The following is a 24069-nucleotide window of genomic DNA, read 5'->3' as shown; positions in this document are numbered from 1 at the left end:
TTATTTTTCCTTACTTATTCTACATCAAATAATATCTATTTCTAGAAGGCTTTTTCCTTGTCGTAATGATAGAAAACATAAAAATCATTTAATATTTTTTAAATATCCAAAAAATATGAGGCAAGAAAGCAGCCACAATTGTAGCTACCTTAGGAAACTTAATTAAAATTTTTTTTTATTTTTAATTTTATATATGTATAATTGTACATATGTATTTGTGGGGTACAAGTTATATTTTGCTTATTTTTTATAATTTCAGTAGTTTTGGGGGTATAGGTGGTTTTTGGTTACATGGATAAGTTCTATAGTGGCGAATTCTGAAATTTTTTATGTATCCATTTCCTGCGTAGTGTATACCGTACCCAATAAGTAGTCTTTTATCCCTTACCTCACTCCCAAGCTCCCCACCTAGAGTCCCCAAAGTCCATTGTATCACTCTGTATGTCTTTGTATCCTCATAGCTTAGCTCCCACTTATGAGTGAGAACATATGGTATTTAGTTTTCCATGCCTGAGTTACTTTACTTGGAATAATGGCCGCCAGCTCCATTCAAGTTACTGCAAATGAGATTCCTTTTTATGGCTGAGTAATATTCCATGGTATATAGATACCACGTTTTCTTTATCCATTCATTGGTCGATGGACACTTGGGTTGGTTCCATATCTTGCAATTGCAAATTGTGCTGCTATTTTTGTGCTGCTGCTTTCTTTTTTGTTATGTCCTTTTCTGGTTTTGGTATTAGGGTGATACTGACTTCATAGAATGATTTAGGAAGGATTCCCTCTTTATCTTTTGAAATAGTTTCATCGTAATTGGTACCAATTCTTCTTTGAATGTCTGGTAGAATTCAGCTGTGAATCCATCTGGTCCTGGACTTTTTTTTGTCAATTTTTAAATTACTGATACTCAACCTTGCTGGTCGTTACTGGTATGTTCAGGGTTTCTTTCTTTTTTTTTTTTTTTTTTGAGATGGAGTTTTGCTCTTTCATGTAGGCTTTAGTGCTGTGGCACGATCTTGGCTCACTGCAACCTCCACCTTCCGGTTTCAAGTGATTCTCCTGCCTCAGCCTCCCAGGTAGCTGAGATTACAGGTGCCTACCACCACGCCCAGCTAATTTTTGTATTTTTAGTAGAGTCGGAGTTTCACTATGTTGGCCAGGCTGGTCTCGAACTCCTGACCTAGTGATCTGCCTGCCTCAGCCTCCCAAAGTGCTAGGATTACAGACGTGAGGCACTGCACCCAGCCGAAGCATTCAGGGTTTCTATTTCTTCTTGATTTAAACTAGGAGGGTTGTATGTTTCCAGGAATTTATCCACTTCCTCTAGATTTTCTAGTTTGTGTGCATAAAGGTGTTCATACTAGTAGTGAATGATCTTTTGTATTTTTGTGATGTAGGTTGTAGTGTCTCCAGTTTCATTTCTACTTGAGCTTATTTGAATCTTCTCTCTTCTTTCCTTGGTTAATCTTGCTAATGGTCTATCAATTTTGTTTATCTTTTCAAAGAACTAGCTTTTTGTTTCATTTATATTTTGTATTTTTTTGTTTCAACTTCATTTAGTTCTGCTTTGATCTTTGTTATTTCTTTTCTTCTGCTGGATTTGAGTTTAGTTTGTTCTCGTTTCTCTAGTTCCTTGAAATGTGACATTAGGTTGTCAATTTGTGCTCTTTCAGAATTTTTGATGTAGTATTTAACACTATGAACGTTCCTCTTAGCACTGTTTTTGCTGTATCTCAGAGATTTTGATAAATTGTGTCACTATTATTCATTTCAAAAAATATTTTAATTTCCATCTCAATTTCATTGTTAACCCCAAAGTCATTCAAGAGCAGATTTCTTAATTTCCATGTGTTTGCATAATTTTGAGGGTTCCTTTTGGAGTTGATTTTTAGTTTTATTCCACTGTGGTCTGAGAAGATACTTGATATGATTTTGATTTTCCTAAATTTATTAAGACTGTGGCCTCTTGTATGACCTGTCTTGAAGAATGTTCCATCTGCTGATAAGAATGTATATTCTATAATTGTTGGGAAGAATGTTCTGTAAATATCTGTTAAGTCCATTCTAGGGTATAATTTAAGTCCATTGTTTCTTTGTTAAGTTTTTGTTTCAATGACCTATCTAGTGCTGTGAGTGGAGTATTGAAGTCCCCCACTATTATCGCATTGCTGTCTATCTCATTTCTTAGGTCTAGTACTATTGTTTTATAAAGCTAGGAGCGCCAGTGTTAGGTGCATATAAATTGAGTATTGTAGTAAATATCTTCTTGTTGGACTAATCCTTTTATCATTATACAATGTCTTTCTTTATCTTTTGTTTACTATTATTGCTTTAAAGCCCATTTTGTCTGATAGAAGAATAGCTACTCCTGCTTGCTTTTGGTTCCCATTTTCATGGAATATCTTTTTCCGTCCTTTTACCACAAGTGATATTTTGATACAAGCATATAATATATAGTGATCAAATCAGAGTGATTGCAGTATCTATCACCTTAAATATTTATCCATTTTAAATTTTAAAAGGAAAGCTATATTCAGAAATCACTTTTTTTTGTAACTAATTCCTGTTCTTCGTAAAGAAGAAATTTCGTAGTTGATATAGTTGTCTTAACATTTAATGAATATTTTCAAGCAAAGTATATACAATGGAGAATAATGCTCAGCTGCAAAAGTCACCTATAATAAATCTAATTTTTCCATTTACAAAAAAAAGTGCTCCCAAAGTTTATCCATTTTGGTAGAACACGAATTCACTCTGATTGTTGAGTTTGGAGCTCTTGTGCAGAAAACCTTGGACCTGCAATTTAGTTAGCATATTCAAAGTTTTAAAATTATGGAGATGTAGTCAAGAATAGGACTTGATAACTATTATCCCACTGATATGCTATTTAAATAAGTTGGGATTTAAGTACTTATTTGATTTCCTTAAATTTGCTTATAGATGATTAACATGTATTGCAAATTGTTACCTTTTACAGATTTTTATTGAGCACTGCTTAAAGTTTATTATATGATGAACACCTGACTAGTTGCTACAGCCAAACATTTTTTGTTATGCAAATGAATTTTACAGCTTAATTGGAATGATGAGAGAATTGAAAATACAGGCAAATGCCAGAGAAGTGAAAAGCAAAATGAAGCAAAACAAAAAAGAACTTGCATAATATATAAATAATCCATTTCAACTCTACAGTACACCAAACTCTTGAAAAAGTAGCAAGATTGTTTTTGTGAACAGCCAAATCAAAAACTGTAGTCATTTCATAAGTATTTGCTAATAATTATAAAAGATTGGAAATTACACAGTTCTGAGCTTATTGAACCTTTGACCCATTGCAGTGTCCTCAGACATTTGTGATACATTGGTAGTGCCATTTAATTTTAAAAATCCACCTCTACATTAGAGATTATAGTAACCCCTCATTTACCTATCTGGAAATAAGAGTGGGAAAGATAATATTTGAGTAAATGGACAGACTATTTAGAGTTTATGTATTAATAAAAGAGAAATTGCATGTACAAACATGTTATTTTCTAGGTAACTAAAACCTAGTCCTTTAATAAAGCACTGAAAAAATTTTTATTGTAACTATTTTAATGAAAACTTTTCTTGAATATCTTCTGTTTTGCTTCATTAAGCAGTGCATAATATCTAACCAACAAATTTATAGTGCTTTATAGTTCACAGCGTTTTTACCATATAAAATATCTCGTTTAGTTTCTCCAACACAGCTATGAGTTAGGTGGTAGTATTATATCCATGTTTCAAGGATGATAAATCTTAGTGACCCATCTGATTTTCCAAGGATCACACAACCAGTAGTAGTGAATTAGGAACAAAACCTAAGACTTCTGATTCTAAATCACAATGTAAATTAACTTTTCTTAATTTTCAGGGGTGTCATTATCACATCAATTTTTGCTCTATTTAGTGATACGGTGATATATGAGGAACGTGAAATTCAAAGCACCCTTTCTTCAGTTGAGACCCAGTTGAAGTGGTTAATTTGCTTTTAGAAGCTAGACTGTAAGATAAATACATACCTTTAAATATAAAGCTAACTCAAATCACTGAGATACTTACACCATGAGAAGAAAGTGGAACCTAAGTCAACTGGTAGAAACAGCAAACTTTGATCTCTCTTTATCCACTCATTCTGAGGAGCACTTTGCTTACTGAGCGGAAAGATGGACATACCCCCAGCAGTATTTAAATCAATCCCTAATCTATCACTGTGTCTCCTTTTCTCTCTCTCTCAGCACATGTAGGTAATTTCCTATAAATTAAATGGCATAGGATGAGATTTCATCACATGTTGAACAGTCATTTCATTGATAAATGTCTAAGATTACCACATTTCTGTTTTAAGTTTTTTATGTTCATTGTCTCCTATTGCTACTTTCTGTTATCAGAATGGTTACTTCTCATTGCTTTTAGTATTCTGTCTTTGTAGGGTTTCAGAAACTTCACAGGGAAACCAGAAGATCAAATATGTTACTCACTAATCTCTTACAATATTTAATTTTTAGTGTTTAGGTTCTGATGTCAGGACAGAAAAATATCTTCCATGAGTGATGACTTTCAAGGGTGGTTTTCCTGACTAATCAGAAGCATTATTTTTTGTTTGCTTTTGGGTTCAAGACTGATTTTTAATAAATAAAAAAGTTACACTTATTGATATGCTAGTAAATATTAACATCATGCATTCTGGATAAAAACATTGAAAGCCTTGATTTGACTTGAAGCCAGACACAATAGACATAATCTCAAGAGCACTGATGATAGTTAAATTAAGAAGTGATGAATCCTTACTATATATTATCTTTTGTTCTTAGCACAGTTTATTTTATATCTATAAAATTTAATTTATATTAATGGTTATGTTTAGTAACCAATTAGCAAAATTATTGAAATGTGACAATAATATCTCTATTCCCGTTTCTTTCCTGCTTTATCCTTTTAAAATATATTATTTATAAGTATATTTTAAATGTATAAAAGCTACACTGTGCTATAAATCTTGTTTCTTAGCTTTTCTAACATTCATAATTGTGTTTTAAAGATCCATCCATGGCCGGGCGCAGTGGCTCATGCCTGCAATCCCAGCACATTGGGAGGCCAAGATGGGCAGATCACCTGAGGTCACGAGTTCGAGGCAGCCTGGCCAACATGGTGAAAGACAAAATACAAAAATTATCCAGGTGTGGTGGTGCGAGCCTGTAATCCCAGCTACCAGGAGGCTAAGGCAGGAGAATCACTTGAACCCAGGAGACAAAGGTTGCAGTGAGCCAAGCTCGCAGCACTGCATTCCAGCCAGGGCAACAACAGTGAAACTCTATCTAAAAAAAAAAAAGAAAAAAATCCATCCACATTGCTCGATATATACCCTTATCCATTTCTTTCACATACACACCCATGTTGGCCTCAATTCTCCACAATGCAGCAACAAACTTTCTTGTACTTCCTTATGACCTTAAGAATGTGAGAGAAACTTCTCCGGTATACACTGGTGAGGGAATATGATCAGCAGGATTTTTTGTTTGTTTTTCTGTGTTTTGATTTTTAACTTATGCCCACCTTTCTGTTGGCAGTCAGCAGCCACATCTGAAATTATAGCTCTCTGATTTCGACAAGGCTTATTCTTCCCTTTGTTACGACCTAGTCCCTATAGGGACCTGAATTTGTGACCCTAGTCTATGAGATTACTTTTTAAACACAGTTCGGTTCAGGATTTATAAAAGCCTAATAAGGCTGGGTGTGGTGGCTCACACCTGTAATTCCAGCACTTTGGGAGGCTGGGATGGGCAGATCACTTGAGTCCAGGAGTTTGAGACCAGCCTGGGCAACATGGAAAAACCCCATCTCTACATACAAATGTATGTACTCAGTAGTACTACTCAGTAGTGGTACTGAGTAGCTACTCAGGAGGCTGAGGTGGGAGGATTGCCTAGGAAGTCGAGGCTGCAGTGAGCCGAGATCTTGCCACTGCTCTCCCGCCTGGGTGACAGAGTGAGACCCTGTCTCAAAAGAAAAAATAAGCCTAATAAAATGATTGCACACCTGGAAAACCTACATAGGCTTCTTCAAGTCCCATATATATATATATAAAGTCATCCATGGTATGTAGTTCACATTGAAGTCAAGTTGGGGAAAAAGAAACTTATTTGTCTCTTTCTCTTTTCCTTTATTCAAGTAGCAATTTTCATTTAATTTTATTCAATTCAGAAATATTTACTGAACTCCTCTTATTAGGAAGCACTAGATTGGATATAAAGAAAACATCATACAAGGCATAGAGGACTCAGTCTGACTGGAAAGACACACGCTGACAGGGTAGACTGTGTTAGGAATAATGCTCAAAATCCTAAGGAAATTGAACACTCGAACAAAGGATTCTTAGCAAAGCAATTTTACTTCTGCGCAGAGGGGTGCCTCCTTGGCCAGTTGCCATGAGAGCACATCTGAACAAAGGGGCACGAGAGCCTTTATTCCTGACGCAAGTCCTGCCCCTGTACCCTTTCCCCTCATTGGCCGGGGTCGGGTCGTACAATCTAAACTAATCCCGGTTGGCTAAACATTTGATTTTTTTTAGATAGGGTGGGCACGTAAAATCAAGTGGAGAGGAAGGGGAAGGGGTGTCTGTAATGAGCTAGAAAGTTAGTCCTCTTTCCAAATAAGAAAATGAATGTGAGCTGGTACTGATAACGCTTGGTACTGAGGTGTGCCTGGGCATCTAACAAAGGCAAAAAGGAAAAAGGAGAAAAAGGAGAAAAATGGGGGGGGTACTATGAATTAAAGAATAAAAGATTGATCAGATTATTTGAAGAGAAACCTCATCATATCCCACAACTGGAAGAAACAATTTGATGGCAAGTTTCTCTTCGTCGTTTACCAGCTCAAAATCTCAACTATCAAAGGCAAGAAAAATAAACACACACACACACACACACACACACACACACACACACACACACCCCTCTACTTTTTTCTGTATGGCCAAAGCCTTCAGTCCAGCTGACCGCTTCCCACTCCAATTACCGTGTTAGCCTCCCAACTCGTATCTCTGTACCCTTCTGATAAAGCCTCCACAATGCAAAACACGAATCGTATCATATGGCTCTTCTTCTCCAAACACTTCCATCTACTCTGTGGTTTTAGAAGGGAATCTAATAATCCCATATTACAAGGCCTTAATAAATTGCATTCTTGCAGCTCTGTACCATTACTTATAAACACTGTAGTCTAGATAGCCAGGACACACTGCATTTCTTTTTTAAGGCTCGATACCTCTTGCCATTTTGCACGTGGTTTTCCGTCTGTCTGAAATGCCCTTTCTCCACCTGGCACTTGAATGGCCCCTTCTGAAAACTTCCTAGTCATCTTTCAAAATAAATTCAAGTGTTAGCTTTTGTGGGTAACCTATTGACCTCTCCAGGCTGAGTTAAGCTGTTCCCCCAAGATGTCTTGTTGAAATCACTATTTTTTCCTAAAATCTCTGTTCTAGTTTACTTATATGTCTGTGAATGCTTAGAGGTTACTAACTTCAGTTTTGTAAGCTTAGTAACTGGCACAAAGTCTGGCACAGAGTAGCACCTGAACAATTATTTTTCTGGAATAAATAAAGTAATGGTTTCATTGAAATGATTAGCATTAAATTAATGATTAGCATTAAACTACAACGTGTATATAAAACATTCCAGTTAGGTTGGGTTCGTTCCCATTCCTATTTAAAGAGTTTGTAGTTTCTGGCTCTTTTCCAACTCTGATTCTTCAGACTAGAAATGCAATTTCTGCTAATGTATTTATTTTAACCAAACCCAACATCAATCAAGTTATTTGTATTCCTCATAAGGTAAGCATAGAAATTTACAGTGATACAAAAATGCAGCTATTATCTCTTATAGGCACTGGTAAAGCTTCTGTGACTAGTGCTACTGTACTGGTAAGGTATTGCTGCTTGTAATGAACTAAATATTTCAGTGGCTTAACACAATAGGAGTTTTTTTCTTGCTCACGTGACAACCCAGCGTCTGTTTTCCTAGTCAAGCAGCTTTCTTACATATGTTATTGCAGAAACCTAGGTCCTGTTCATCTTCCTCCTCTGCCTGCCATTCCCTTGGTAGCTTTTCTCTGCTAGGGTTTCGCAAGAGAATGAAATCCTATTGAAAATGATCTGAGGGCCTATTATGTTCTCAAGAATGGTACATATCTAGTCTATGATAAATGCTCAGGTAACTGATTAGGTGTAATAGATATCTTAGGATTTTGTCCTGAGCAATCAGCATCAACATCACCTGGAAAGTTGTTAAAAATGCAAATTATTGGGCTCCACCCAGTATCTACTAAATCCAGAACTCTGGGGCTGCCGTGCAGAAATTAACAAGGTCTCCAGGTGATTCTGTTGATCCTAAAGATGAGAACAACTGCTCTAGGGCATTAGGACTTCATTTTCTCCTCAGTAAGTTGTAAAGATTTGCCGTAGGACCTAAGAGTCTTCTGCTTCCAGCAATAGAAAGGAAAAAAATGTAGAAACCTCACTAAATTTTTCAAAGCCTCAGCCCCAAACTGACAAACAACACTTCTGCTCACATTCTACTGGCTATAACTTATCCTATAGCTAGCTGCCCAGTGAAGTGGAACCAGCTCAGGACGGCCTACTGTTATATTGTCAGGCGTTTTTCCAGCCACTTGATGTTATCTTCTTGGTAATTTAAATGTAACCGTGGTAGGAATATTTACACCACAGAAATTGGCAAACACCAAAAACAAGGTGTTTTTAAACACCCTGAGATCAGAGATCCAGTTGATATACATCTACCAGCACACCACTGGCCATATACAGGCTTGCCTTATGCCACGGGGAGCTCTGCAGCTGAAATAGCCCTTCAAACTTGTCCTGCTTTGAGCCAAATTAGGCCTTTATACCTTCACCTTGATCAGCCACTGAATGAGGGCTGCCCGGGGAAAGGCATGACCTTGGACAAGGCAGCTCTCTGCAGCTCAGGCAGTCCCTGAAGGGACTGACAGCTGAAGAATGTCTACTGACATCATTTCCATCATCTGGAACAAGAGTCTTTCTCTGAAGGGGGCTCTGAGTAGCATATTCCCATGTCCACTGCAGCCCCTCCCTTTAACAGATTCTGATATAATTGACTGGGGGTGAGCCAGTACATTAGGATTTTTCTAAAGTTATCTGGATAATTTTAGTATGTGACCACAATAGATACTCTTCAAGAATTAAGCTAGTTGCTGAGAGGGAACTGTTTTTGTTGGTTTGTTTTCACTAATGTTTGCACTCTACTTCCTTTAAATAAAATTATGCCTGGAGAAAGAGTTTTTGTATGGAGCAATCGATAAATATTTGTAAGGTGGTTGGCTAAAATAATTATAATTCCTTTAAAAGAAATTCTATGCACTAAAGTTAATTTAGAAGTAAAATATAATAGAAATCCAATAATACATTCACCAAATGGATTAAGATGTTCATGAATTGAGTTATCTTCAAAGTGTTAATCAAATAAGTAATGTGTATGCTTTTCTATTAAAGAGGAAGTTAGAAGATCTGAGATCTGAGTGGAAGGCGGTAAACCGTTTACTTCAAGAGCTGAGGGCAAAGCAGCCTGACCTAGCTCCTGGACTGACCACTATTGGAGCCTGTAAGTATACTGGATCCCATTCTCTTTGGCTCTAGCTATTTGTTCAAAAGTGCAACTATGAAGTGATGACTGGGTGAGAGAGAACATTTGTTTCAATTCTAAAGATAGAGATAAACCTTTGTGTTATTGACTATGCAAAAAGTCTTAGAGTACATTCCTTGGAAATTGACTCTGATTCAAAGTGTTGCATGACAACGGGATATGGGGAATGTTCTCTGGAGATACACCCACAAGGAAGAGAAGAGCACAAGGGAGATTGTGGGAGAGTCTGAAATGTGATTTGTCTGCAACAGAGGCCTAAGCCAGTCTCACAGGAGCCCTACATCTGGGCTGGCTGTGCAGAGCTGTCCTGAATTGCAGGCGGTGGGCCTGACCTTTGTATTCCCGATCCAGCCAGCCATTGGCCATGGGCTGGCTGCTGCCTGAGGGTGGAAGGACAATTTGGACAAGTTTTCTGAGGCCGAAGGCAGTTCGTGGTAAGGAACGCCATTAACAACCAATATTCCTAGCATCTGGGGATGTGTGCATTGTCCCTGAAGAGGGACAGATATGTCTACAAAAATCATAGAAACCACAGAAACACACACAGTCCTACTAGTACCTCTCCCTGTCCCATTTGCAAACAAATTTTAAGAGCTCTCCGATTTTTAGTTCAAGAAAAAGAAAAATGGATTGTGAGGACCACAAGCTGACTTGGGGGAGGAATATTTCTTCGTTTAGCTGTAGTTTTAACTTTTGTTTTCACTGCATATTTTCAGTCTATTTTATTTTCTTTCCTATTCAGTTGTTGATAGAAGGTATTCGTAAATTCTCATGGCAATGTTAATGCTGGCTTTGACTCTCAGGGGAAAGAAGCCAGAAAACTTCTTTGCTGTACCATTCTATAATTAGGCAGAACTAAAAACATCTTTGGGTGTTTTTTTTTTTTTTCTTTTTGGTTTTTTTTTTTTTTGCCTTGTCTACGTTTCAAAGATCAGATGATTGAAGCATTAAAGCATGGTGACTGGTTCTTCAGGTAAAGTTGATTTTTATTTTATGTCAAGTAGAAAAATACTGAACTGGAAGAATCACACCTGGGGTAGCACAATCATAATTCATTAGAAGGCATAAATAGTGCTTGGATTAAAAGAAGCCCTACGATCTGGGGACAGTGCATCTCATGTGCCCTCTGGGATTTCTCAGCAGTCATCAGAGTTAGATTTAACGACTTTGGAGACTTGAAAAAGATATGCAAGCATTATGGGTTTTTTTTGTCAATCTGGGACACTAAAATTGCTATATCAGGGTTATATTCAACTAACTATGTCAGGTTTATTTCTTTTTATGAGCTGTAATTTTTGGTTCCCTCAGCGAATATGCATAGTTTGTTCCTGTGTTATCATTTATTGGTGTCTGTTTTCTGGCTGTCTCTGGTATGTTCAGCCTCAGATTCTGTAACTCTATGAAGAGATTATGTTCCAATGATTTTTTTATAAGTTCGTTAAACTCTGAACTTAGAGTTTATGTCCCATATAAGCCACGTTACGCATGGTAGGAAGGCTCCAAAACCAGGGCACCGAAATCCATTTAACATGTAATTTACCTAAATGTAACAATGTTTATAAGAAAAATGCATTGAAAGTTCCAGTTTTGATTTCCAGCAACATATATAATTCATCCACTTTATTTATTAACTCCCATGTGTTGAGCATCATAATGGTGCTGCGAATACAGCATAGAATAAAAGTCTCTCCTTCCATAAAACATATATTGTAATTGAAAGAGAAAGACAATAAACTAATGAAGAAAATATATACTGTCTCAATAATTATAAGTGCTGTAGAGTGTAGTCTACAGATTGATGTCAATGGGTATTTGTTAGACACGCAGAATCTGAGGCCCCTATCCTAGACCCACTGAATCACAATCTGCATTTTAATAGAATCCCCAGGTGAATCCTGTGCACATTGACATTTGAGAAACACCATGACAGAGAACAACTAATCAGGGAGATGGGATGAGGGTATTATTGTCTATAGTGTGGTCAGGGAAGCTTGTCTATTAAGAGAATATCAGAAAACTGATGTAAGTGAGGAAGTGAGCCTGGTGTTTTTCTGGGAAAATTATTCCAGGCAGGGAGAGAAAAGACTGAGCAACGATACTGAAGTAGGAACCAGATGACGGAATATTAAGGAGATCAGTGAAACTAGAGGAGTGGGTCAGGGGAAGTGTGATGGAAGCCATGAGAGATATTCATCTTTCATAGCACTGCCCTACTTCCTTCTCCCCAACATGAGGGTCTCATCACCCCCCACCACTCTTGTCTTCTCCTGTGCCCTCCACACTGCTGCCAGTATGGAGAGTCTGGGAATGCCCTCAGCTCAAAGCTGTTGGTGATAGCTGGCAGAGTTGTGGTAGTGCTAAAAAAGAATTAAGAGAAAGAGGAATTTTCTCAAAAGCAGGTGCTTTTCATCCTCTTTAGCAAACTGAAACAGATCTGAGCATAAAGTCAAGAAGTTAAATACACAAATGTTGAATGAAAAAAAAACAACAGGTAGTCATTTAAATTCAGAGCTGCTTTTATTAAAATAAGATTTTCTTTTTTCTTTACTGTGGTGGTTCAAATATCAGAATAAAGAATTGTTTCTATTCCTGACTTCCTGACTTGCAGGAAGTTAATCAGAAATAAATGCAATATAAAAAAAGAAAATCTAATTTGTATTATGCTTCTTGTGTATATTATTTCATGTACTATATTACAATGTAATAGAATTTATAATTCATTATAGCAAATTTTTTCCATTGCATTCCTACTATTAAATGTGTAGAAGCTACACACATATGTGTAGCTTTAACATATATGTCTTTATCCTCAAAATAACTGCAAAGAACGTATAGTTATAGATAATTTTTAAAGATTAAGGAGTCCGAGGTTTAGGGGGAAAATAGCTAGATTAAGGTCACACAGCTAGAAAGCAAGCAAGCAAGGGTTTCAATCCATGTGTCAAGCTCCAAAGCCTGTGTTTTCTTTTGTTGCTGTGCTTTACACTATCTCTCTGTCCAAGAACCTAATGGAAAATTACAGATACGGATGCAGCTGGCCAGCAGTTAATATAATTTAACTCAATCTTAAACGTATCTGGAGTAAAAGTGATACATGTTTCCGTGTTTTTTCTTTTCTTTCTTTTCTCTCTCTCTCTCTCTCTCTGTGTGTGTGTGTGTGTGTGTGTGTGTGTGTGTGACAGAATCTTGCTCTGTTGCCCAGGCTGGAGTGCAGTGGTGCGATCTCAGTTTACTACAACCTCTGCCTTTCAGGTTCAAGTGATTCTCCTGCCTCAGCCTCCCAAGTAGCTGGGATACAGGTGCGCACCACCATGCCCAGCTAATTTTACTAGTTTTAGTAAAGACGGGTTGCTCCGTGTTGATCAGGCTGGTCTTAAACTCCTGACCTCAAGTGATCCGCCTGCCTCAGCCTCTCAAAGTGCTGGGATTACAGGCATGAGCCACCTTGACTGGCCTGTTTCTGTGTTTTTTCTACTTAAGAAGTAGAAAAAATTGGTTCACTCTATTTGAATTTCTTAGAACCATAGAAATCCAAACTTGGAATAATTATTGCAGTTATGATCTAGTTGAGTATTCTTCTTTTATAGATGTAGAAGCTGAGGCCTAAAGTTGCTTGTTTTGTTTTATGAACACTAAACCAAACTACCTTGTGGCTGCTTACTTAAATTATAAATTATAATGGGGTGGCTTTGCCTGAGCTGTATAAATTGTTTTAATTTTCAGGACAAATCGACATGCTGGAAAAAAAAACAAACTTGCAATCGTTGCTCAGACACCTGTCTGTATCAGTTTCTACTGTTGCATAAAAGCACCCCAAAACTTAACAGTTCAAAACAAGAGTGATTTATTGCTCATAATTCTGTATGTCTGAAGTTTGCTCTGTGGTTAGCTGGATAGTTATTCTGATGGTCTTGCTTGGTGTTACTTATGTGGATGCAGTTATCTAGCAAGTGAACAGGAGCTAGATGGTCTAAAATGGACTCTCTCAGATATCTGACAGCTGGCTGTTGGTTGTAGAACCTTGGTTCTTCCTAAGGCCACTCATCATCCTGTAGGCTAGATTGGGCTTCCTTACATGGTATTCTCAGGGCAGTGTTCCAAGAGAGGGCGAGTGGAAGCTACAAGACCTTCTGATGCCTAGGCTTTGAAACTTGTAGATTACTTCTGCTAAGTTCTATTGGTCAAAGCACCTCAAAAGATCAACCCAGATTCAAGAGATGAGGAAATTACTTCATCTCTTGAAAGGAGGAGATGCCACATTGCATAGCAAAGGGGTATGCATATTGGGGATAGAAGGTTTTATTGTCACCATATTTATACACAAATCACTACATTGGGGAAAAGGAGGGAAACTGGAGATCAAAAGTGTTGGTCTTAATCCAATGCTCTATTTCAGTGATTCTCAAAAATTACCATGCGTTAGAACCACCCAGTTCTTCGCAAAGTATAGATTACTGGGCTTCAACCCCAGAGTTTCTGATTTACTAGCTCTGGGGTGAGACTTGCATATCTCTCTCTCTCTCTCTCTTTTTTTTTTTTTTTGAGACTGAGTCTTGCTCTGTCACTCAGGCTGGAGTGCAGTGGTGTGATCTCAGCTCACAGCAACCTCTGCCTCCTGGGTTGAAACGATTCTCCTGCCTTAGCCTCCTGAGGAGCTAGGATTATAGGCACGCGCCACCATGCCTGGCTAATTTTTGTATTTTTAGTAGAAACAGGGTTTCACCATGTTGGTCAGGCTGGTCTCGAACTCCTGACCTCAGGTGATCCACCTGCCTCAGCCTCCCATAGTGCTGGGATTACAGGCATGAGCCACTGTGCCTGGCCAAGACTTGCATCTCTAAAAAAGTTCCTAGGTTATGCTGATGCTGGACTATGCTTTGAGAACTACTACCACAGACGTACAGTGAGTGGGGAAGAATAAATTCATCCCTTCTGCTGTGTGCAGCAAGGAGTGGGATTCCAATGAGATCCAGTGCTATGAATGCTAAAGGGAAATCCATCTTATTTTAGCACCTCTACTCCCCATCCCCCCACCCCAAGGATGTTATAGCTTAGAAGTTCAAGGAGATGGACAGCACACTAAACCAGGCAGTATTTGCCCTGCAGAGCTGTTCAATGTTCCTGGATAAGACCTCTGAGAAGAAAGGCCATAAGTTCCTCTAGAGACTTTCAGAATCATTTACGTAGACAGGACTTTGCATGGGTCTGAAGGCTTGCGTGGCAGATGGAGGCAAAGAGCCAGCAAATCTGGTTGTAAATGTCAATGTGAATCCTTTCTTATCCACAAGCTGCTGGGCCTGAGAACGTTAATGTTCTACAATATCCGATTTAGCATTTTTGAAAGAAATTGCATATAGACATGCTTAATGTGAAGACTCCAAATCAGGATATTTGATTCAAATGTCTCTTGGTAATAACTATCGAGTGAATAACCCATTGTATATAGACATATAGAACAGCCAGTTAATAGAGTTTTCTAGTTGATTAAACACTGGTAAAATCATCTCTTCCTGTAATTAAGTTTGGAGTGAACAAGTCTCAAGTGTAATTAGGAAAGCACAGTATTGGAGGTCAAGAAGCCTAAATTCTGATATCTCAGTTGTGCTACCAACTATATAAGGGATCAACACACTGTTTATGCAAAGGAACGATACTAAATATTTTCTGCTTTATGGGTCACGTGGTCAACTCTGTCATTGTATACTAAAAGCCACAGACAATACCTAAATAAAGGGACACGGCTGTGCTCCAATGACACTTTATTTACAGAAACGAGGCTGGTAAGATAGATTTGACCCTTAGTGGGCTACCCATTTCCCCTTACCACTCAGCCTTCCTATAAACCATGAAGCTTCTAACTACAAGTACCTGTGAGTCTACCTGAGTCCTTTCTCTGGCTATAGGAGTAGCTCTCCCACTTACAGAGCAGGCTGGAAGCTGGGGAGGAGATATCTCTGGAATAGCACTTAACCAATGGACACAAGCTGGGGGATAAATGTGTTGGTCTTCATAGTTTTCATACTGCTATGAAGAAATACCCGAGACTGGGTAATTTATAAAGGAAAAAGTAGTTTAATGGACTCACGGTTCCACATGGCTGGGGAGGCCTCACAATCATGGCAGAAGGCAAAGGAGGAGCAGAGGCACTTCTTACATGACAGCAGGCAAGAGAGCATGTGCAGGGGAACTGTTCTCTATAAAACCATCAGATCTCATGAGACTTATTCACTGTCAGGAGAACAGCACAGGAAAAACCCACCCCCAGGATTCAGTTACCTCCCACACGGTCCTTGCCACAACACGTGGGGATTATTTGGAGTTACAATTCAAGATGAGATGTGGGTGAGAACACAGCCAAACCCTATCAATAAATATCCCACCTTCTTCTCCCCTTGGGTAGGACACCTCCAATGCATGTTCCACACTAAAAATCTCCAGTGGATTGGGCAGTTGACCACAATGCTAAGCATGCTTATTAGCGTGCCTCGTATAGGCTTCCTTCCCATGTATAGGCTTCCTTTCCGTTTTGGCAGAATCTGGATCCAACCCCACATCTCCTGAGTTTGATTTCAGTCCTCTTCAGTATTCTTGTATATCTCAACTTTGTTCCCTGCTGAGATACAACTGACATATATATCTTCAGCTCTACAGCTCTATCTTCTCCTCTACCATGGCTTTCTAGGATCAGCTCCCAATTAAATTATTTGTATTTAAATCCTTATCTCAGGGTCTACTTCTGAGCAAACCTAAATTAATACAAGTCTTAGAATTAGTGCCACAGTTACACCTTTTGAGTAAGTTATGTTGCAATTCCCATTTTATAGATGAGATAACCAAGGGTCAGAAAGGTTAAATAATTTGTCCAAGGTTACAGTGCTAGTCCGTGACAGAGTGGGTATTCAGAAATAAGTCTCTATGTTTCCAGAGCTTATGCTATTAATCAGTACACCGTATATCAAGCAGTGATTTATTTATCTCCATTTGAATTTTTTGAAGTCTCTATTTAAATTGAATATCAAATCCTCACATATAAGGTTATTTATACATTTTAATTTGTTTTATTTATTTTTTTGCTTAACATTTTTATTTTTTTATTTTTTTTATTATACTTTAAGTTTTAGGGTACATGTGCACAATGTGCAGGTCTGTTACATATGTATACATGTGCCATGTTGGTGTGCTGCACCCATTAACTTGTCATTTAACATTAGGTATATCTCGTAATGCTATCCCTCCCCCTCCCCCTACCCCACAACAGGCCCCGGTGTGTGATGTTCCCCTTCCTGTGACCATGTGTTCTCATTGTTCAATTCCCACCTATGAGTGAGAACATGCGGTGTTTGGTTTTTTGTCCTTGCGATAGTTTGCTGAGAATGATGGTTTCCAGCTTCATGCATGTCCCTACAAAGGACATGAACTCATCCTTTTTTATGGCTGCATAGTATTCCATGGTGATTTATACATTTTAATTTGAACTTCACTCACCTCTCCAAAGTTAAATAAAGCATTCCATTTCCACTTCAATAATACTTTAAATATCTAGGCAGTTAAAGCGTGAGGTTACTTGGCACTTAAATGTACTTTTGTCATACTACTTTTTTTGGCTTGAATTGCAAAAAAAAAAAAAATGATTCATTTATTGTGACAATACCCTACATTTATCTGCAGTGATCATATTTTTTTGTGAAAATGGCCTTCATTTATCTGCAGCGAAGGAAAAAGAGGATGGCAATTAGTTCTTGCATTCTTGTTCCTCTCTTGGGTCCTGATCCTTCTCATTAATAGAAACGTGGCAGGGGAGGGGTGTATAACCCACACCCTTTCCTGTTTTGGTTATGTTTCCACTGTTGATTCTGCTTCAGGTGAACCTTTAGGATTAGGCAAATAAATTTCAGTGAGGCCAAATCTTTTTCTTCCTCATTATCAGATGATTTCTCTGCTAAAAACACTTACGACATGGCTATACTATTGCCGTTTTTATAGTTACAGCCTCTAAACCTTGAAAACTTCCTCAAAGTCTAATACGTCAGGAGCAAGCTTTTGTACAAAAAATGTGAAGACCCTTAATCAGTTCCAATAACAAAATAAATCAATTTTAAACCCTATCCCAAGATACTTCAAGACCTTGGAGCAGCTGGAGAGACTCCTTAACTCTTGACATTAGTTAATTAATTTAAAAATTCATATTTGTATGTATCAGTGAGGTAAGAGTGCTTGAAATACAATGAGATGTGTCACACTGTAGAAAGGGGAGTGACAACAGAAAGCCCTGGCTGGTGGGGCCCCAGCACTGCTCACACTCATCAGAAGGAAGTCTTTCTATGTAGGCAGTAGGGGGTCCCTGGTCCCAGGCCAGGTTCTTCAACAATGCTCACTGGTTAACAGGAAAGGCACTACAATGGCATCATTGTTAACATCCAAGACAGTGATAGAATGTGAAACTTCTACTGTTTAGTATTTAGTATTCAGCATTTAGATGTTAATTATCCATTTTGTGATGAAGTTCCCTTTCTTCTCCCTCTCTTAACCTTTTGGTAGTTTTATTGCATGGTTACCATTTCCAGTTAGGGTTGTGCTTTGGGGTCTGACCTGATGAAGGAGGAGAAGCTCTAATTCATCATTTCTAGGAAAAAGAGAAGGCTAACATCAATTCTGATGATTAGAGATTTTTTGATTACTTATGTCCTGCATTTTAACAGAAATAAAGTGTTAATTACAGTAAACTTACTTTAACCTTCTTATGCTATCTAACACTCTTCAAGAAAGGACTTCTGCTTGAAATCACTACAGAGTATACCATAATCTTGACTGTCATACTCTGACGAAGAAACCAGAGCTATTTAGGCATATTTATGAGAATAAGTACCCTACTGCTCAAAATGGAAGGCTTCAACATGTATTCCTAGTATTTCCTAAAACGTCACTGAATAGTTTTAAAATTGAATATAACTTTACCTTCAAAGAAACAAGATTTCGAAAGGAAATTGTAGCAGTTTTGTACTTCAGTTGTCGATTTTAAGATTGTGGTCTGAAAAGTATTTGAACAGTCATTCATTCTTTTCCACTATCTCAGGAAAGGCTCTCATTCTATTAGAAGCAATCTTAGAAGGGTAACTGCCAACTCTCTTCTTAAAAAGTGAAGAGCAGATGGAGTTCTACCAATCTGCTATACTTGACAGTTTTTCAACTACCTAACCTAAGTTCCAGTTACTGTCTAAATTATTTTTATTTGAATAAGAAAAGTACATTTATGCTTACTGTACATTTTGACAGTGTTCATTCTTTGAGGTCTGTTATTTAATCTCCTTCCCACTTTTCTTTTCTATCTTAAATCAGAAGAGTCCCCATGGTCTGGCAACAAAAAAGCTGTTTCTCAAATTTTTAGCATCTCTGTGGCCCTCCTCCTACCCTTCCAAGTGTTTTCCATACTATTTTTCTGTTGTGAGCTTCAGAATTGGAGGCTGTTCCATAATTACTGGTCTACCCATGACTCTGTCACATCATAAAGTCTATATACCCTTTTCCTACCTTTACATGCCAAATACCAGGTGTGTCTAGCTATAATTCAATGACTAGCATATGGTAGGTATTGCACTAATATTTTTTGGTCAAGTGAACAAGTACATTTATTTTACAGATAGATCAAATACATCAACCTTCCCATGTAATAATAATGATACCAAGAAGATTAAGTGATTGCATGCTTGACCAGCTGTTTAGTGGCAGAATCTGGACCCAACCCCATATCTCCTGAGTTTAATTTCAGTGCTCTTCAGTATTCTTATGTATCTCAACTTTGTTCCCTGCTGAGACACAGCTGACAGATATATATATTTTCACACTCTCAGTAGTAAGTCCTATTTTTTTAAGATTACAGTGCTGATCAAAGAGGGATATTCTATGGCATTGATGCAAATCTTCCAGGCCAGATATAACCCCTGTCTCATTCTTAAACCCTCATTCTTGACTGTGTCTTGAAATCAAATTTGAGAACCTCTGCTTTACATGCTACCTTCCTCTTAAAATTCATAAGGTGTATTCCTTCTCTCATCTTCAGTATTTTTATGAAAATATGTTTTACTCTTATTTCCAAAGTGCTTGCCAGCCCATGCTGAGTTCATCAGACAAACAATCTAGGTATCCTAATATTTAGGTAAAATTGCTAGCAGCACTAACTATACCAGTACCCACTTAAATTACAATATAAACCTACAATAGGGAAAAAAAGTCAAAATTATACTACTTTCAATTCCTACTTCTGGAATAATTATCACACCTTCAAAAAAACTCATAATTGTTCTCCAATATCAAAAACCAGGAACTAAATTACATCACTATATATATAGCTATATAGACATATAACTGTATATAGTTTATATATATATTACATGTCACTATATATAGTTATATATACAGATAGCTATATACCCATATAGTTTTTATATAGGAAACTATATATATAAACTCATATATTTATATATAAACTCATATATTTATATATAAACTCATATATTTATATATAAACTCATATATATAAGAGATTTTATATATATATGTATATGAGAGACAATATTGAAATAAAACAAACTAGCCAATCTCCAATGTCACTTTATTTTCCCAGGACTCTTCTTTATTCTCAAAGAAATTTATGAATACACAATATCAATAAATGTTCTATAATGTTCATTATGGATTATAATAGTTTTCTTGTCACACTGAAGTGAATCGGAATTGTTTCTTCGATTATTAGCATACTTTTCGTAACTGTGATTTGGTGATAGGCACTTTTGCTTACTAAGTTCAGCATGATCAAAACAGAACTCCTATTATTTTTATTGCTGATTCTTATTTCTTTAAGGTAAAATATGCCCTTTTCCTTTGAACCTGCACACTATGTTTAACAAATAAGCACATAACTCAGGATTGAATTGTGCCCTTCGATTTGAGGTTTTTTTCAAGGTCAGGACCCAGTTTCACAAGAAGTTTTATTTTTTCCAACACAACTGACATCCACTCCCACCAGCTGAAAGACAAACTTGTCTAATAAAGCTTTCAGATTCAATTTGCTGCCTGCATACAGCTTGAGGAATCTCTGGAGGTCACTCACAGCATGTGTTGCAACCCCAACAGGGAGAAGTAATGAAAAGATTCTAGTTAAAAAGCTGACACTGCCCCTTCCAACCTCTTTGAATGTGAATATAATAAGCCAGTTTATAGACACAAATCTCTGTGGTTCTGGGGATTTCCATCTTGATCTCTGACTCCAAGGAACATTTGAATGCATGGATTTGTATCCATTATCTGGGTGAATAAATGCTTCATATTGAAAAAAGGGGTGCTTTAACAACAAAAGTCTGATGTAAATCAGGCAAAACAACATTGTCACTTCATGTTTAACTCTCCTGGAGGGTCTCTAAGGTCTCACAGTTTGGTTCTATTCCAGTAATATATAGGCTTATCATAGCCATTTTCAAAAATAATACCTGCTTTCATTTCAATTATTCCCCCTAGCTTTTGCATTGACCCGAACATACCTAATATTTATCTTAGAGCTAACATGCATTAATGCCTTGCTCTGTACCAGGCATTTTGCTAAGTATTCTTTGTGCATTTTTCCGTTTAATCTTACAACAGCCTTATGAAATAGGTACTACATTATTATTATTTTTCACCATGAGAGGAAATGAAAGCCTAGAGAGAATGGTTATCCAAAGACACCCAGCTACTAAGTGGGCACAGCATGGCCTTGAACCTGAGTCTTTCTAAAGTTCATGCCTGTCTTTTACCTTTATGTTAAACATCATGGATCTTGGTCATGCAGTCTGTGAATAAAGACTCCATATACTCTAGGACCAATTCTACCATATTGTGCATGCTTTTATACATATTTTCCAAATGAAATTAAACAACAATACTCTTTCTTCCCCTTTCTTTTCTGTTTTGCATGACATCTAAATCTTTTATTAAATCTCCATGGGTGGAAATGGGCCTTAAGTAGTAGTACCTTTGAAGCATAATACTAACCTCAGAACTATGGAAGTGGTTTCACTATGAAGAAATATATAGGTTCTTTTCTTATTTTTTTGCCTCCTCTGGAATAGAAGGCAATCAGGAGAGAAAAAGACATTGAGATGATAGGCTTGATTATCCCACAGTGTTACTACTTAGCTTTATTTATTCTCCCACGTCTGTAACTGTCAATTCAAGGTCAAAAAGCCAGTACAGCAGCAGAATTACAAAAAGTAGATCTGGAAAATCTATAGGGTACCATAGTCCAGCACCCTGCTGCAAGTCAAAATCAATTAAATAAATATATTTAAACAGCACTTCATTTAATCATAAGGGCACCACAACTCCCTTAGAAAATTCTTTTTTGTGTTCAGACCTGATTCTCTGAAAGTATTTTCTAGTGTTTTCTTTGTTCGGTCGCTGTGGTGAATAAGTGGACCCAATTGCCTACAGCATGAAATCAGAGAAATGAATATGGGCTGGAACTTCAATCAGTCACACAAACCAGAAACATAGAGTTCATCACCTCTTCTGGAAAGCATCCCCTTCGGCCCTCAAAAGGGTAGAGTTTCCTCCAATACATGTTCATACTTCCCTTTGCCTCCCATCTGCAATTTCAACCAGTCTGTTGCTCTCGCCCTTTTTAGGCTTCACATGCTGGATTTCTTCTTCGGAGTTCACTTGAAAAAAGGGTTGTATTGTTTAAAAATACTAAAAGTCACTGGACTAGATGATGAGGAAATTTCTGTAAAATAAAAAGGGAGTTAACGGAGGTGTTACCACTTATCATAATGGATATTGTTGACCTTTCCTCTAGCCAGTGTCCCACTTAAGCATGCTTCTTGACTGGAATTTATTTTTCTCATCTGGATAAATCTGAAGCATTATAGTAAAACCCAGTGTGAGCAAGGCCATGGATGCAAGTGGATTGAGATGAATGAGTGAATAGACCTGCGTGGGCAGAAATAATGAGGTCAGCAATAAGCCATACTAAGGGATGCACACTCAAGGAATAAATTGGAGGTAGCAGAATAACTAAACAAATGATAAATTTCATCAGACATGAATATCAACTAAAACAAGTTATGACTATAGTTAATGAACCCTAGAGTGAAGAAAACAAAATATTGAAATCCATCTGATCAAAAAATAATAAAATTGTTTACATGTATATATTATCTAAAATTTCCCTTAAGAATGAAGATTATAAATTCCCGCAGTTAAGGAAACTGAATAAGAGGAGAGTCAGGACAGAATCTTTTCTCTTCGTATTCCTAGTCCATTTTTCTTCTAACTACAGTAGTGAGAACAAGAATTTATTCACCAAATCATAACACATTGCAATTAGGGGATGCCATTTGAATCTTGGAAGACATGATTTGAGACAAATAAAAAATCCGTATTTATAAAGTCAATTATTGGTTTATATAATTTACTGTTTCAGCAGGAGGTATAGGTTAGTAGTGTAAATCACTTCAAGAAGGTTTTGGTCAAAGTTTTGCCAATTTTTTCTGTAAAAAGCCAGATAGTAAATATTTTGGGTTTACAAGCCAGAAGATCTTTGTTGAAGTTACTCAACTCTGCTAATGAGGTGCAAAAGCAGCCATAGGCAATTTGTAAATGCATAAACGTGGCTGTGTTCCAATAAAAGTGTATTTGCAAGATCAGGCAGTGGGTTGGATTTGGCCCACAAGCCGTAGTTCACTGACCCCTGTTTTAGATAAACACTAGCCGATAGATTCCTTGTAGCTAATAAAAGCAATATAGATTGCTTAATGTATTTTCCTAATCTTCTTAAGGCTTCCTCCAGGGGAAAAAATTATTTTTTATCAGCAGTGTTATTAATGCTTACTTAGAACAAAGAATACCATTTACTTGGCATAGAATGGACATTTATAAAGCCACTCATGGAAAGAATAAAGAGATGTGAAATACTTGGTACAGCTCTTAAGAGTGTGCCACTATCATTTGAAAAAGTGATGAGTAGTAGTTATATAAAAGGACTCGAGCCTAAAGCATTTGTTCTCACTTTGGACAACGTTTTCCTATCTCAGCAGCAAAAACCACAAAGAAAGGGGATAACTAGGTCTTAGGTTTTCTAAATTCTTAGGACAATAAGTCCCATATATTTAGATATTGAAGTACCCTTAAATATACCCAAGTAGAGGTAATAATTTCGATATTATGGGAAATCTAATTACTGCTCATAGTTCTACAGATAGAAACGTTATACACCGCATCTGAGCTTTCTTTGAAACTTGAAATGGCCCACTTGTACAAAGGTAGAATGGTCTCCCAAACTAGTTTCATAGATGAGCAGGAAAGAGCTATAATAATGCCACTTCAACTGACTATCATTTAA

General features: G+C 37.3%; 1 protein-coding gene across 4 annotated transcripts in view; it reads left to right on the top strand.

Moving 5' to 3' along the window:
• Positions 1–24069, top strand: part of DMD (dystrophin) — a 2284432-nt gene that overhangs the window by 1554598 nt on the left and 705765 nt on the right. For all 4 annotated transcript variants that reach the window (XM_063634262.1, XM_063634265.1, XM_063634264.1 and 1 more), the window contains exon 50: positions 9548–9656. In XM_063634262.1, coding sequence (XP_063490332.1) covers positions 9548–9656 — 109 coding nt within the window. The remainder of the gene's footprint in view (positions 1–9547; positions 9657–24069) is intronic.

Source organism: Symphalangus syndactylus, chromosome X, assembly GCF_028878055.3.
Source record: "Symphalangus syndactylus isolate Jambi chromosome X, NHGRI_mSymSyn1-v2.1_pri, whole genome shotgun sequence".
In the NCBI taxonomy this organism is placed as follows: domain Eukaryota; kingdom Metazoa; phylum Chordata; class Mammalia; order Primates; family Hylobatidae; genus Symphalangus; species Symphalangus syndactylus.
This window is presented reverse-complemented; position numbering and strand designations above follow the sequence as displayed.